The sequence below is a fragment of the Protopterus annectens genome, chromosome 1.part0 (genome assembly GCF_019279795.1).
Source record: "Protopterus annectens isolate FY-2018-M chromosome 1.part0, PAN1.0, whole genome shotgun sequence".
Classification (NCBI taxonomy): Eukaryota; Metazoa; Chordata; order Ceratodontiformes; family Protopteridae; genus Protopterus; species Protopterus annectens.
In genome coordinates, this window is record NC_056725.1 from 1748712151 (window position 1) to 1748728406 (window position 16256).

General features: G+C 44.1%; 1 protein-coding gene across 1 annotated transcript in view; it reads left to right on the forward strand.

Moving 5' to 3' along the window:
- The window catches only part of IGF2R (insulin like growth factor 2 receptor), a 2372344-nt gene that overhangs the window by 1347809 nt on the left and 1008279 nt on the right, over positions 1-16256 (forward strand). Inside the window, exon 22 of the mRNA XM_044074918.1 lies at positions 226-396. Within this exon, the coding sequence (XP_043930853.1) occupies positions 226-396 (171 nt within the window). The remainder of the gene's footprint in view (positions 1-225; positions 397-16256) is intronic.

Here is a 16256-nt window from a genome sequence, read left to right on the forward strand (position 1 = left end):
GGGAAAATAAGGAAGAAAGCTTTCTTTTTTCTTAATAGCAAGAGGAGGGTCTTGAAACTTTTAGCATGGTTAAGGAGTAAACACGATTTTTAAGTTGTATTGCATTTGTTCTGCCCTGAATGCTTTCTCTGGTAAGTATCACTGGTTCTTACTGCTGCTGCTGCTGTTTGAGCACTTGAGTGTCATAATCTCAGTTTGTTTTCTTTTTTTTTTTAATCCTTTCAGGGACCAGCAATAGCTTTACTGTACATTTTGTGTGCGACACTGATTTGTACCCTGGAGAATTGAAGTTTGTACGGGAAGAAATCAGCAGTGTGTCTAAAATCCATGATGCATTCTTTGATTTTAGTACTTCTTTGGTCTGTGCACCAGCCCCAGTGGACTGCCAAGTTACAGGTATGCAATGCTAGCTCTGCCTCCTGAATGTTGTTTTTATTCTGATGCCTTAAGTAGGGAAGGCATGGTGGGATGTGTAATGTACTTTAGTTCACTCTTCAGGGCTGTTGTATGCTACAGGTTCATTTGGTGAGCGCTTCAGCACAGTGACACTAAGTGAATTATGAAGTACCTAATAAGGATCATTGCTTCAGGAAATCATATTTATGGTTTGGAATGTTGCTGCAATTAAATACCACTCCTGGCAGATAATTTTATCAGTCTGATTTTCCTTTGTGTATGTAACCTTTACTGGACAGGCTGACTGAGCACAGCATACATCATTTTGTGTTTGTTGACTTCCATCAATTAAAATGTCCCATCATTCATGTTATCTTTTTTAGCTAATTTGTTACTTCTGTTCTAGATTATTTAGTGTTTTATACACACACACACACACACACATATGGGGTGGCCACGGTGGTGCAGTGGTTAGCACTGTCGCCTCACAGCAAGAGGTTCTCCGGTTTGATCCTCGGTTGGGGTGCCTTCTGTGTGGAGTCTGCATGTCCTCCCTGTGGTCGCGTGGGTTTCCTCCAGGTGCTCCGGTTTCCTCCCACATCCCAAAGACATGCTATAGGTGGATTGGACACTCCAAATTGAGGAAACTTCAATGGTACCTGAAAAACTTATGGTCTCAACACAGCCACAGCTTGGAAACAATTATCCCACTCATTCCATGCCTTCAAAAGGAATTTTTGTGGTGGACTCGAGCTTGCCAAAGAAACACAGGTCTTCCTTTCTGTGTACCTCAAGCAAATCAAATCATCACAACAGACGCCTCCGACTACGCCTGGGGAGCACACATGACAAATCAGTGCATTCAGGGAAAATGGACCTGAAAAGAGAAGCACCTTCACATCAACCAAAAGGAAATGCTAGACGTGCAAAAGGCTATTATGACCTTCAAAGACCTACTGCATCCAGGCCAGCTATTGATAAGGACAGACAACACCACAGTGATGTGGTACATAACCAAACACGGGGGAACTCATTCATACCCCCTGTGCAGGCAAGCCATGACCCTATGGAACACAGCACTGGAATTGCAAATTCAACTGCAGGCACAATTCCTGTCAGGGAAGGAAAACACACTGGCAGACAACCTAAGCAGAAATATGACAGATCCACATGAATGGAAGTTGCATCCTCAACTTTTCACAAAGATAACTCAGGCATGGGGGCAGCCAGACATAGATCTCTTTGCTACCCACAGAAATTGCCAGTTGAAAAAATTTTGTTCAAGGACCTATCATCCACAGGCCAGGAAAGTGGATGCACTTTCCTTCAATTGGGCAACATTAACAGTCTATGCCTTCCCGCCTCTTCCTCTGCTGCCCAAGGTTCTATTAAAAGCCAGAGCAGAGAGGCCGAAAATGATTCTCATCGCTCCAGACTGGCCAAGACAACACTGGTATCCGCTCCTGGGGTGCCTGACATATTCCCCACCATGGATCCTACCTCTAGTCCCTCTTCTGTTGTCCCAGCACAACCACAAAACCCTTCACAGCCATCTCAAAACTCTAAATCTAGCTGCATGGAGAATTCCTTGATTTCCCAACAGATTCTCCTCTCCAAGGAGGTGCAGGATGTCATCTTGGAGGCCAGAAGACCTTCTACTAGAAAGGCTTACTCCGCCAAATGGAAACGATTTTGTGCCTGGAATCAAGAAAAGGGACAGAATCCTTGGGTAATAAATATACCTCAAATTTTACAGTACCTAGCTGAGATGTTAAACAATGGACTTTCCTTCTCCTCCATCAAGATCCACGCTTCAGCCATTTCTGCACAATACAACACAGATCCTCCATTATTCTCTCACCCTCTCTTAAGGCAGTTCCTCAGAGGGGCAAATAATTTAAAACCCCCAAGAAAACCACCAGTCCTTGCTTGGGACCTCAACTACGTATTGGAAAAGCTGACCCATCCTCCCTTCGAGCCAGCTTCTTCAACAGAGTTACAGTACTTGTCATGGAAAACAGCCTTTCTTCTGACTATCACCTCAGCACGCAGGTTTCGGAGCTACAAGCTCTCATGGCTGTGCAACCATTCATCATTTTCCATCAGGACAGAGTTTCCTTATGAACCAATCCTACCTTTATGCCAAAGGTAGTATCCAGTGTAGCTTTAAATCAGACTATCCACTTACCTACCTTTTATCCTAATCCACAAAACAAAGGGGAAAGACTACTACATTCCTTGGACATTCACAGGCAACTTCGTTACTACTTGGACAGAACAAAGCCATTCAGGAAATCTGAGCAACTCTTTGTGTCCTATGCTGTAGGTGCTCAGGGAAAGGCTATTTCCAAACAGACAATTTCAAAATGGATAGCCTACTGCATACACTTTTGTTACTCATTTCATGGAAAAACTGTGCCTGCATGCATCAGATCCCACTCCACCAGAGCCACAGCTACCTCTGCAGCCTTCATCAGGGGGGGTCCCTACCAAGGACATTTTGGAAGCAGCCACTTGGAGTTCAGTGCACACTTTCTTCAAGCACTATCACCTCCCACTATACTCAAAATCTAGAGTGGGCTTTGCCACAGCAGTTCTGCAGGGCATCCTAGCCCCTCCTAGTTCCACTTAGTGCCTACCACCCTTACTTAGCTTTGGGATTCTACCCATCTGTTATGACTGCAGCTGTATGCACGATGAACATAGTACAGTTTTGTACCTACCATAAATGTAGATGTTTGAGTGCTCATACAGCTGCAGTCCACTTTTCCCTCCCTCCACCCCCTCTTAGGACAGGCCTTATGACAAACACTTTTCATATAACGTTTTTGGGGTATTCTTTTATGGTGTGTTTGCTTGCAACTACTGTTTTTGATTTATCAACATTGCATCTTTGCATAACATTATGTTTGCTTTCCTTCTGGGGGCACCTGACATCTGGGGCAAGAAAAACTGAAGAAAATGGCGTTGGCTGCCTCTTTTATACCCCTGCCGCACTGACGTCAGGGAAGAAGCAACGACAACCGACGCCGGACCTAGACTTTGGAATTCGGCCGACCGAGGACCTGCCTGACGGCAGGATAACCCATCTGTTATGGACTGCAGCTGTATGAGCACTCGAACATCTACATTTATGGTAGGTACAAAACTGTACTTTACTGTTGCTAGTAATCTTGTGTTTTCTGGTTAGGAAAAGAAACAGGGAGACTAATTCAGAACTAAAACTAAGTCATATAAGGCCATTACAGGGTGTGAAGGGAAAAGCCTTTGGTAATTCTGGGATTTTTTATTTTCTTCATCCAGTGAAGTTGGTGGTCAACTGTTCACTTCAAGAGGTGAAGTCCACTGTAAATTCCTTCACCGCCACTCATTACGTTTTTAATAACAGATATAGCATGAGCTGAAAGATTTGTGGAGCAAATTATATCTGCTATGGAAATTAAAATTAAGATGAATCACAAAACTGAAACTTTTCAAGCTGCGTAAAAAAATCCCAGCCTTCTCCATGTCATCCCCCAATTACATAGAGCAGGCAAATCTGTTCAGGTTATGGTGTATTTCTGCCACTTTTTTCTTTTGGTTTTCTAATCATTTTGGTGCTGATACTGTTAGTTTGACTGCAGGTGTACTTGACTAATACTGTTGGAAACTGACATCTGACCCATTCAACTGAGGACAAGGCTTCATCTCTGTTTTTTTTTTTTTTTTTTTTTTTAAGTCTCCTCCTTTCATGGATTACAGGAACATTGAGCAAGGATGGTTTGAATTGACTCAAAAGGATTCAGCTTATTTTAGAACTGAAGTCAAATATTCAGCCTTAATGCAAATCCCTACAGATACCTGGGAAAGAGGATCCGCCCAAGCTTTCTCAAACTCATGAGAGGAAGTTGATACCATGGCATAGTCTGATCCAGGTTTCCTTTCCTGTGCTGTGTGACACTGATGAGGATCATGAGGACTCTCCCCCTTTGGTCTCCTTTCAGACGATTTGCTATTTGGAGAAAAAAATGTCTTACAAAGGACCATTTCAGATGGGTTCACCAAAAGTTATCAAAACCTTTGACTGCTCTACTTTTGAAGTGTCTTTACAGACTTGTGTCCTGTCAGCAGCTTCTAAGAAGCTGGACTGATTTTGGGGCTTCCATGAGGAAGATTGATGAAAATTGCTATTCGTGTAGAAATCCCATGACAGACACTGCTACAGCAAAATTGGGATTTCATGAAAAGGTCTAGCAAGATACCAATGCCTATACCTTACCTGCCGACAATGCGAAGTGTATGCTAAACAAATTAAATATTCCTACATCTGACTGTCTGAAGGATAAGAGTAACATGCTAGCAGAACCACATGGCACTGTATCAGTCTGATATCTTGAAGCAGATGGGAGATCTCTTGTTAAATTAATAGGTGAGATGCAGCCTGTCTCTCAGGTGCAGAAAGTGGAATCTGTGACTCTGTCTTAGATGACCTGAGATTGAACAGTGCAGAATAAACAAGACAGTGAAATGGAAATTGAGTGGCTTTGCTGGATTGCCCACCTTGAGGGAGGGGAGTGGTGATTCTTTATGACCTATATGACCCATCTTCTTGCATGCAGGTAGTGGTTTGCATGATAAGAGACCATAACCAAGCCAGTGACGGTAGCCATGTGTGGAATTGTGTGATTTTAGGAGAGGGAAGTTGCAGTCCCTTGTGGTGAAGTGGGTGCTGACATCTGCCGTCAGGTGGGGAAGGGTTGGGCCTAAATAGAAAATGGCATGACTAATACTCTTAGTGATGTATGTTTGCAAGGGTAGGAGTGGTGCTGGTAGACTAACTGTCCCCAGGCCAGGGAACTGTCTTGGAACATGATCTGGGGGAGGTGAAGCTAGACTTTCAGGCCATGAGGGCAAGGACTCCCTCCCATAGAATCTGGATGGAAGATTGAACATTGACAGGAGCACAGACACTGTCTTAGCAGTCTAGTGGGCTGCTTCTACTGGTCAGCCCTCACTCAGGTGCAGGCAGGGCCCAATGCATCTGAGAACAGGTGTGCTTGAGACCTGTAGTAGGAGAGTATGGTGACCACCTGACATGGAGGGAAAAATGCCAAGAAAAACAGAAATGGGTGAGATGTCATTAAAAGATAAAATTACAAAACTCAAACTGGCAGTTTATAAAGTAGGATACCAGATGGAGAATTGTGGGTATGATATGGGTTGGTTTGGAACTTAATGTGCAGTAGTGAAGATGTATCAGGTGAACTTGGAAGGGAAAATGTATCAATAATAAGGTAGGTTTCTGAAGAATATATATGAGAATATTTGGAATGGATGTGAAATCACTAGCAGGAGCCTAGACAGAATTTATATATTATCTAAGGTACAACAGCTGGGTTAGATTAGACAGAAACTATATTTGCAAAAGTAAGGATATTTAATGAATAGATGTTCTTCATGTTTCACTGTTGCAGTCATCACATTTGGGTTATCCCTGCCAGATTAGCCCTTGGTTGGCCCGTATACCAGAGACTTAGTACTTCTGCTTCGGTTGATGTCGCTCGAGGATGGACGTCAGGTCGTCAGTGGTATAAAGTAAGGCAGCCGACACCATTACTTCAGTCTTTCTTGCCGTGGAGCTCAACGCAGAAGCAGTTCACACGAGTGCCGGTCGGCCGTTACCTGAGTTTTCATTTCTGTATTGAAGTTGAAGTCTTCTAAGTACCCCATTGGGGATCCTTTTTTCTTACACTAACCGATTTCAGAAAAAGTTAATAATTGTCTCGCCTGTGGAAAGCAAATACCACACCGAGACTTCCAGTCTTACTGCGTCACTTGTCTAGGCCCAGACCACGATATCCCCCGTTATTGCTTCTGTACTTGGGTTAATGCCAAAAATATCCATCGTCGGGCCATTATTGTAGCCAGATATTTTCGTTTACAGTCCTCGAATTGTGATATGGCTTCAGTAAGCCATCCCAACAGTAGATCTTCTGAAAAACGTAAAGATAAAGACAGAGACAGACCGCACAGGTCCAAATCTACCAACAAAGCTTCCGTTAAGCTAGTCATCAGTTCTCCGGTACTCAGTGAGGTGCTTTCACAGCCCCTGATGCCTGCTTTAGTTGATTCGCAGGCCGCTACCGAGACCCTTTCGGAGTCCGGTATGCCTCTGAACTCTTCTTCGTCTAAGGATCCTGCAGTCATCTCTACCTTGGATGGGTCTAGAGCAGCTGAGCAGACACCGGCTTCCAAGGAAGTCCTTCGCACCACCGAATCTTGACACAAAACCGACGTCTTCTTTTGCGACTACTTTTTTCGAAAACAGAGGTCCTTAGGCTCAGGGTTCGAACCACACCCAAGAAACCGACAACCCACTATGAGGCTCCTGCTACCTTGCCTCAGTCTCAAATGCTTAAAATGGCAGAAGACCTTATCATGTTGATCAGAGGAAGCCAAGCTACTCCCTCAAAAAGAAAAAGAGATCTGTCCCCAGTAGTTTTGTCTGAACAAGAGTCAGATGAATCTGATGCATCTGACTATGAAGACATGCAACCCCTCTCCACTTATGAGGATTCTGATGCAGAGGATTCCATTTCTTCAGCCTCTCACCCAGAAGATTTTTCCTTTGGGGAAACCCTGCATACTTTAAGGGAGCATTTCCAATGGGAGAGTCAGGACTACCCTCAGTCTAAAAAGAGACTCAGGGAATTCCTAGACCTTCTGCAACATAGACCCTTGGCCATCCCCCCAGTCCTGGATGTGGTGGATGTTTTCCTTGAATCCAGGTGGACTCATGATGCCCTACCTCCTGCTCCTAGAAAACCAGACCGGTACTACAGAGTCCCTGACTCACACAAATATCTTTTTAAAAATCCTACAGCTGACCCTGAGGTCATTTCTCAAGGGCCTAAAGGGAGTAAAGCAACCTCTGCTAAGAATCTCACTCCCTCAGACAGGGATTCTGAGCATTGGACAGATGGGGTAAAAAAAGTATACACCTCAGCTACTCTTTCTATCAGGGCACTAAATTGTCAGTTCCATATGCTTAGATAGCAACATACCTTGGAACTCCTTAAACAACAAATTTCTTCCTTTCCTGCTTAGGCAGAATCTAAGTATTTACAAGACTTAATGCGTTCTGCAAGTCAAGTAACAAACACACTTTGCACTGTGGTTTTGATGCCCTTGAAGCTTCTTGCAGGGCAGCAGTCACTGGATCCGTCATTAGAAGACATGCTTGGCTTAAGGAACTACCCCTGCCAGACCATGTCAAATCTAAATTGTTGGATGCCCCCTTGCACAAAGATAACTTGTTTGGCTCTAAGGCAGAAGAGGTCTTAAAAAAGATGGAAGAAAAAGCAAAATGTATGCAAACAGTTAAAGATTTCTTACAAGTCCAGCCCCTAGGTTCAACAGCCTTTGTCCCTCCAAGCACTGGTCCTTTCCTGCTCCGAGTAAACAGGCCTAGCTTAGGCCCCGTGGAAGCAAAGCCCCCAGACAGCAGCCTCAGGGAATGCAGAGATCTAAGCAGTGGACTACCTTCACTTCAAAACCAGGGAGTTCTAAGCCACCACCTTATGGTAAGAACTCACAATGACTCACCTCCTCCTGACCTCCCCTCTACCCACCTTCACTAGCCCGTAGGAGGAAATCTCTCTTTTCACTCAAGCACCTGGGCCAACCACACAAGGGTTCCCAGATCTACCACCAAATCAGTGGACAGAGGCTCAAAAGCAAATCCATTCCCTGCTGTCTTTGAGAGCAGTAGAGCACATTCCTGCAGAACAGATAGGCCAAGGCTTCTACTCCAGACTTTTTCTGGTAACCAGAAAAGAGGGCACCTAGTGCCCCATCCTCGAACTATCCATTCTAAACACCTTCCTCGTGATCCCAAAATTCAAAAAGCTCACCCTCCAGCAGCTGCTACCTATGCTGTCCAAGGACGCCTGGCTAGCCACCCTGGATCTAAGAGGCCTTCCTCCACATTCCTATCAGGGAATCATACAGAAATAATCTCCGCTTCAGGGCAGGATCTCAACACTTTCAGTTCTCTGCACTTCTCTTTGGCTTGTCTACTGCTCCCAGAGTTTTCACAAAATGCCTGGCTCTGACCATTGCCTTTTGCAGACAAAGAAATATTCAGATTTACCCCTACATAAATGACTGCCTTATTCGGTCAGACAGCCAGGGAAAGCTGCTCAAGCACCTGGCCCTTAGTAAAGAACATACTAACCTCCCTAGGGTACACAATCAACGAAAATAAATCAAAACAGGTGCCCACCCAAAGGATAATATTCCTTGGAGCAGATCTGGACACAGCATCCCAGATGGCATACCTTACACCAGAGAAACAAATTTTCCTGTCAGCCTACTTCTCTCAACTGGCCACCGGGCCCCAGCATTCTGCAAGGATAATCCTGCAAGCTCTGGGGTTCATGGCATTTTGCATGCTCCTCATTCCATATGCCAGACTGCATATGAGGAAACTTCTATGGTACGTAAAGAGCCTTTGGTGTCAACACACTCAAGATCTGGAAACTCTTATACCTATAATTCCTTGCCTCAGAAAGGAATTTTTTTGGTGGGAAACAGCATGCTCCCACTTCAAAGGACTGCCCTTTTCACCACACCCCGCCACCCAGATCATCATCACAGACACATCAGACTACACTTGTGGTGCACACCTGGACGTCAGGTGCCTACAGAGCCAATGAAGCCAACAGCAATTCCCCCTGCACATCAGTCAAAAAGAGATGATAGCTGTGCAGCATGCCTTGATAGCTTTCAAACCCCTTCTCTCTCCAGGGGTTCTCCTGATCAAAACAAACAACACCACTGTGATGTGGTACATCAACAAGCAGGGAGGGACTCGCTCCTACCCTCTATGCAGGCTAGCCATGACCCTTTGGCTCACAGCCTACTTCATGCAACTACACCTGTTAGCACAATACCTACTAGACTCTCTCAACTCCCTGCCACACCAATTAAGCAGAAACCTTCTGGACCCACACAAGTGGCAGCTGAACAGATGTACCTTCACCCTAATAGCCCAGAAATGGGGAATCCCGAAGGTCAACCTCTTTGCCTCCAACACCAACCATCAGCTCAGCAAATTCTGCACCAGGGAGCATAACTACATGGCTTAGAAAGTGGATGCCCTGTCCTTCCCCTGGGTCAACCTCTCGGTCTATGCCTTTCCTCCCCTTACTCTCATCCCCAGGGTACTGCTCAAAATTAAGGAGAAAAAAAAAACAAGGACCATTATTATAGCTCCAGAAAGCACTGGTACCCCTTGCTGCGCAGCCTATCCCCACTGCCTCCATGGCATCTTCCTCAGATTCCAAACCTCTTAACACAGAGGGAAGGGGAATTCAGGCATCCCCAATTGCAGACACTCGATTTGGCAGCTTGGCTTATTCCCTAACCCCAAACCAAGCCGCCATTCTCAGTAAACAGGTTCTGGATGTTGTCCGTGAGGCCAGACGCCCCAGCACCAGAAAGTTGTATGCAGATAAATGGAAAAGGTTCTGCACCTGGACCCAGGCTAAGGGGGCCAATACGGCACAGCCCTCCATCCCTCTCATCCTGGATTGCTTAGCTGACCTACTACACAGTGGTCTCTCTTTCTCCTCTATAAAAATTCTTGCCTCTGCTATTTCTGCCCATTTTCCCACTGAGTAGCCCCTTTTCTCACACCCTTTGATCAAACAGTTCCAGAGGGGCTAGCAACTTGAGGCTCCCCTGAAGGGCACCAACACCGGCTTGGGACCTTAACTTTGTCTTGAAAAAGCTCACCCTGACTCCTTTCGAACCAGCTTCTTCTACAAAGCTACAATTTCTGTCCTGGATGACAGCCTTCCTTCTGGCCATCACTTCAGCCAGAAGAATCTTTGAGCTGCAGGCACTCATGGCTGTGGAACCCTTCATCATTTTCCATGCAGAACGGGTATCCCTCAGAACTAACCCATTCTTCCTGCCCAAGGTGGTGTCCAGTGTGTCTCTCAACCAATCCACTTCCTAAACCCCAGAACAAGGGGAAAGTTATTTTTCACTCTCTATATGTGCACAGACAGCTCAGATTCTATCTGGACAGGACTAAATCCTTCAGAAAGTCTGATCAGTTGTTGGTTAGCTTTGCTACAGGGGTAGAAGGCAAAGCCGTCTCCAAGCAAACTATTTCCAAATTGATAGCATACTGCATCCATTTCTACTACAAGCAGCATGGTAAGCTTCCCCTAAGGGGGTCAGGACACACTCCACCAGAGCAGCCTCCACCTCTGCAGCTTTCCTCAAAGGAGTCCCCACCAGGGACATCCTGGAGGCTGCCACCTGGACATCTGTTCACACTTTCACCAAACATTACCACCTGCCTCTCTTCTCCAAATCTAGGGCAGGGTTTGCCTCTGTAGTCTTGCAGGGCATCCTAGCCAACCCCTAGCTTCCTTGACTGCCTCCACCCATTTCCTCAGCTTTGGGAATCTACCCAAATGTGATGACTGCAACAGTGAAACATGAAGAAAATAGTGCAGTTGTGTACACTTACCATATATGTAGATGGAGTGTATTCACTGTTACAGTCCTGGTTTCCCTCTCTCCATCCCCCTTTTTTCTCTTTCTCCTTGTGTTGCCATTATTCTTTGTTGTTCTCCTTTCCTTACAAGTGACATATTGGTATTTATATTCCACTGGTGGGGTTTTTCCACGAGAAACTGGCGTCCTACTTTGGGGGCTCCTGACAGGTTAGGCAAGAAAAACTTTGTGTAATGGCGTCGGCTGCTTTACTTTATACCACTGACGACCTGACGTCAGTCCTCGAGCAACAGCAGCCAACTCAGAAATACTAAGTCTCTGGTATTTGGGCTGGCCAAAAGCTACCCTGGCAGGGATAACCCAAATGTGATGACTGCAACAGTGAATACACTCGAACATCTACATTTATGGTAAGTGTACACAACTGTACTTTTTGAAACACATCAGATGTCCGTTTCAGACAATGCGCCAAAAAAGACTAAGGTAAAGATGCAGGGTAATCAAGTATAAAAGAGACGTTGGCACTTCCATACTTCGCTGTTAATAAGAGGGGATTTTAAGGAGTGGGTAGTGAAAACAATTCAGGAGTTGCTAGGGAATTTAGAAATTTCTCCTGAAAGGATAGCTTTGGAGTGGAATAAAATGTAAATGAAGTTTAAAAATGTGGTAGAGATGAGAGAGAAAAGAGAGATGGGAAAGAAGTAATAATAATTACTTAGAGGGATTAAGCAAGCATTCATTCTCATGAAGGTGTGTGTTGTTCATGAATCACCACCCACCCAAGGGTGTTGTGAAGCGCAGTGCTACAGGTGGAGGGCCTCTATCCCCCGTGGAAGGGTATTACTTCCCCAGATAACACACACTCTGGTGGCCATTTTTGTGCTTAGATAATGGTCTCTCTGTAAATTTTATATTTATTATAGATATATATATTTAATATTTTGTTAAATATTTTAGATTTAAAATAGTTCCTCCCACCCTCCCAACAGTTGATTCAAACTTGTATTAACGTATGTAATTGCTGATGTGGAAGGTATTTTGCATCCATAGTATATTGTGCAATTATTTAATGTGTGTGTGTGTGTGTGTGTGTGTGTGTGTGTGTGTGTGTGTGTGTGTGTATCAAAACGCACAACGCGAGCCAGCACAAAGGTTAAGGCAAGCTGAAAACTACTTTTATTGTGGCATATTGAAACACAAAATAAAAAAACAAAGAAACTGCAAACCGGTTTCGGCCAATGTAATGGCCTTCTTCAGTGCAGAAAGAAAAAGTTAGAATGATGCATACTGATGTTCCTTATATACTGAGAAATTTAAAGGGATATGTAACCAAAAAAGAAATTTTTTTATAAGAACAATTCATAAAAACAGAAAATAGTGACAAAAATCTAAATAAAGAATATAATAATATTACATTAATATTGATCACATTAATCCCCAGTAGAATTAGGAAAATAAGCTCAGTTCAAACCCTGAAATACAACAATACATATATATGTATAAATATATAATATCAGTATACAGCTTTATCCATATTCATTTAGCCCAGGTTTGAACAAAGCACCCAGTTTTGTGATCCATAATGCTTCCATATTATTGAGCTTTTCATGCCAGCCTGCCTTGGTCATCTTCGGCAGCTGAATCCTATCAGTGATTGTAAATTGAAATTGGGCAGTTTGGTGAATCAAAGTATGCTTATATAGGGCATTTGTTAATTTTTTAGTTCTGATAGCACTGAGATGCTCACTTATGCAAAATCTTAGTGGACGAGAGGTTTGGCCAACATAAAATGAAGTACATGTACAGGTGGCCAAATATACCACCCAATCAGAACTACAATTACCAAAGATCCTAATGTTGAAAACGCGTGAAGTGTTGGCACTTGAGAATTCCTTCATTTTACTCACATACCTGCATGCACTGCAGTGACCACAGGGAAAGGAACCAATGACTTGAAAAAAACAAAAAAAATACTCTTGTTTTCCATACTTTTCTAATAGTTTGTTCCAGTGATCAGATTTTGCTGATCCCTGGGCTTTGTCTTGGTTCCTGTTTTCTCCATTTTCCTTGTTTGGTCAAGGGGTAGTTTCTTTACTCACTAGTGGGAGTAGGGAGTACTGAGCTGCCTGTTTGTCCTCAGAGGAGTGGTTTAAGGCAGTAACTTGTAGTTGATTTGGCCATTTTGGGTCATTTCCTGTCTTTTCCAGCCCCCTGCTATAAAGCACGCTTTGGTGGGATTTCTGGCTATAGAGAACTCAGCACAGCTCCTCGTGGTGTCCAGCAGAGTTCCTAGAGCAGCAGAGACCAGAAAAGACAAACTTTCCAGATTCTAAGTATTTTTTCTGCATTTTTTTTTTTAAGCCTTCCGATTTCTATTTCTGCCTGTTTTATTCTGCTATTACCTGTTTTTACTGTTTTTAATAGCTTGAATTGTTTATTGCACTTGCTTGTTTAAGTTTTGCTTAAAAGTTAAACAACAGGCTAATACACTCAAGTGTAGTAGCTTTTGATAGCATTTAGTCGAAAAACACAGCATTTATTGTATTTTCTGCCTATCTCTAAATATCTTGAAAAAAACAAAAAAAATACTCTTGTTTTCCATACTTTTCTAATAGTTTGTTCCAGTGATCAGATTTGCTGATCCCTGGGCTTTGTCTTGGTTCCTGTTTTCTCCATTTTCCTTGTTTGGTCAAGGGGTAGTTTCTTTACTCACTAGTGGGAGTAGGGAGTACTGAGCTGCCTGTTTGTCCTCAGAGGAGTGGTTTAAGGCAGTAACTTGTAGTTTATTGGCCATTTTGGGTCATTTCCTGTCTTTTCCAGCCCCCTGCTATAAAGCACACTTTAGCTGAGTTGCCACTGTTGCACACTAGGGCCCGGTAAGCAGGTTTAAACTATTCGGCTACCTAAAGTCCACTCTTCAAATTTTCCCTTAAAACTACCTTCCTCGAACTATACTACTGATCTAATCAGCGTATCCTATAATTAAAAAGATCATCTCTACTTGACTCCAAGTAGACTATTCTCTATCTGTTAAACGTAGCACTTGCTCCTACAGTACTTATTACCTCGCACTCTTGTCATAGATAGTACCCCAAAAGGCAACCCCCATTTCTCGTCAGAATCTTTTTTAAAGTTTTTTTTTGTCTATTCCTTCTAGCATGTCGAGGGATCAGTTGCTAGTGTCCTCTCCTGCTCAGCTGGTGAACCTGGGAATATTGAGGCAATGTTACAATTGCCTCATGTACACAGACAACCCTCTCCTCCTCCCACAAAACACAAATACATGCGAGATGCAACTATACGGCCAAACTGGAGGCTGAGCTCTCTCAACATAGGACTGGTAAGACCAGTCAGGAGGAGAAGGTTACCACACACACTATAGACCCAGTCTCACATAGTACCATTACAACCTCAAATCATACACATAAACACACAAAGACATACTCGAGGCTCTGATCAAAAATCTACCAAAACAGCAGAGGCCACCAAAGCAGACACCCAAACAACCACCACCTCAGAACACAACACCTGCAACACATAGACCTCACAGTCAGAGTGTCAAACAGTCACAGCCCTTAAGGCCAAACACAATGCCAGACACACTAGTCATTGGTGACTCCATAGTCAGACACACTGACGTCCCGCCACCAGACTGAGTAAGGAGAAGGTCACAGTAAGCTGCCTGTCGGGCTAGAATCCGCCACATAACGCAAGCACTCAGGTCTCTCAACAGCAGGTACAAATATGACTCAGTCATTGTCCACGCTGGTGTAAACGACCTGAGACGTACCTCCTTGGACTACATGAAAAGAGACATTGAGGAGCTCTCTGATTATGTAGCCCAGGCAGGTATGACCCTGACCTTGAGCAGTATCCTACCTTCACCAAGAATGATGCCACAATACAGAGATAAGATGATCAGCTTTAACAATTGGCTTAATCACTGGTGTCATTCAAAGGGGATCCAGTGTCTGTCTGCCTGGGATGACATGCTGGACAAGCCACGCTGCTTTGCAAGGGACAGCTTGCACCTGTCACCCTGGGATTCGGATATTGGCAAAGGCTCTTGCCACCCCATAGTGCCTTTTTAGGCAAGGCTCAAATTCTAAACCTACCACCCTAGAACACAAAAAGGAAAAAACTAAGGGTAATGCTGCTCAATGCCAGAAGTCTAAATCTCAAAATGCACGCACCGAGGCCCTTCTCAGTATGGAGAACATCGATGTCTGTGCTGTGACAGAAACCTGGTTCAAGGCTCCTGAGAGCACCCCAGCTATCAGGTTTTACCTCATATCATGCTCCGCCCCAAAATCCGGACAATACCAAGAAAGGAGGGGGTATCCATATTCATCAAGGACACCCACACCTCAAGACTGGTGGCAACGCACGATGCATCGGAGACCATCCAGGTGCAATTAACCATAGGCAAGACTGCTCTGCAAATTGTAGCATGTTACAGGCCACCCTCACAAACTCAGGAACCTCACATGTCCTTCCTGAAAACACTAGAGGGGATAAATGTATCACCAAACACCATCATACTAGGTGACTTCAATTACCCTAATATAGACTGGGAACACTACTCAGCCCAAACACCCTAGCCCAAAAGTTCCTGGAATTCATAAACTCAAATGCCATGGAACAACTTGTCACCATCCCCACAAGAGGAGATAACATACTTGATCTCATCATCACGAACATGGGAGCACAATGTTCAACACCGGAAGTATACCCCTCACTGGTGAGATCAGATCACAAACTAATCTCGCTGGAGGTCCTCATCCCACCCCACCTGAAATAAAAAGACCACAGTAAAGAACTTCTCGAAGCCGACTTCACACTTCTAAAGACTAGTGTGGTCTCCTTTAAGGCCCCGAGGCGGAAAACAGTACTCAAGCTGAATCACTTACAAATGCCTTCTACCAGCACCTGCAGGACTGCATGGATAAGGCAATCCCAAGCAAAACAAAGACTCTTTGTACCAAAGGCAAGCCCAGTCTGGTGGACCCCAGCCATAAACAAACTCTACAACAAAAGGAGGAAGCTACTACAAGATAGAGCAAAATCCTTAAAAGGTAAGACACCCTTGATCACTATAAGTAAAAAACTAAGAGCTCTCATAAAATCATCCAAAGCAAATTTCGAGAGAAAAATAGCTAAAGACTCAAAAGACAATCATAAGGCCTTCTTTAGCTATGTTAGAAACCTGGGAGGAAACTCCCAGATATGCTCAGAGCTAGTTCAAAATGATGTGAAGATTACTGATCCTACAGACATTGCCAACATACTGGCTGACAGGTTCAGTGCAAACTTCTCCCCCCCAAAAGGAGAGATATCCATACCAAACG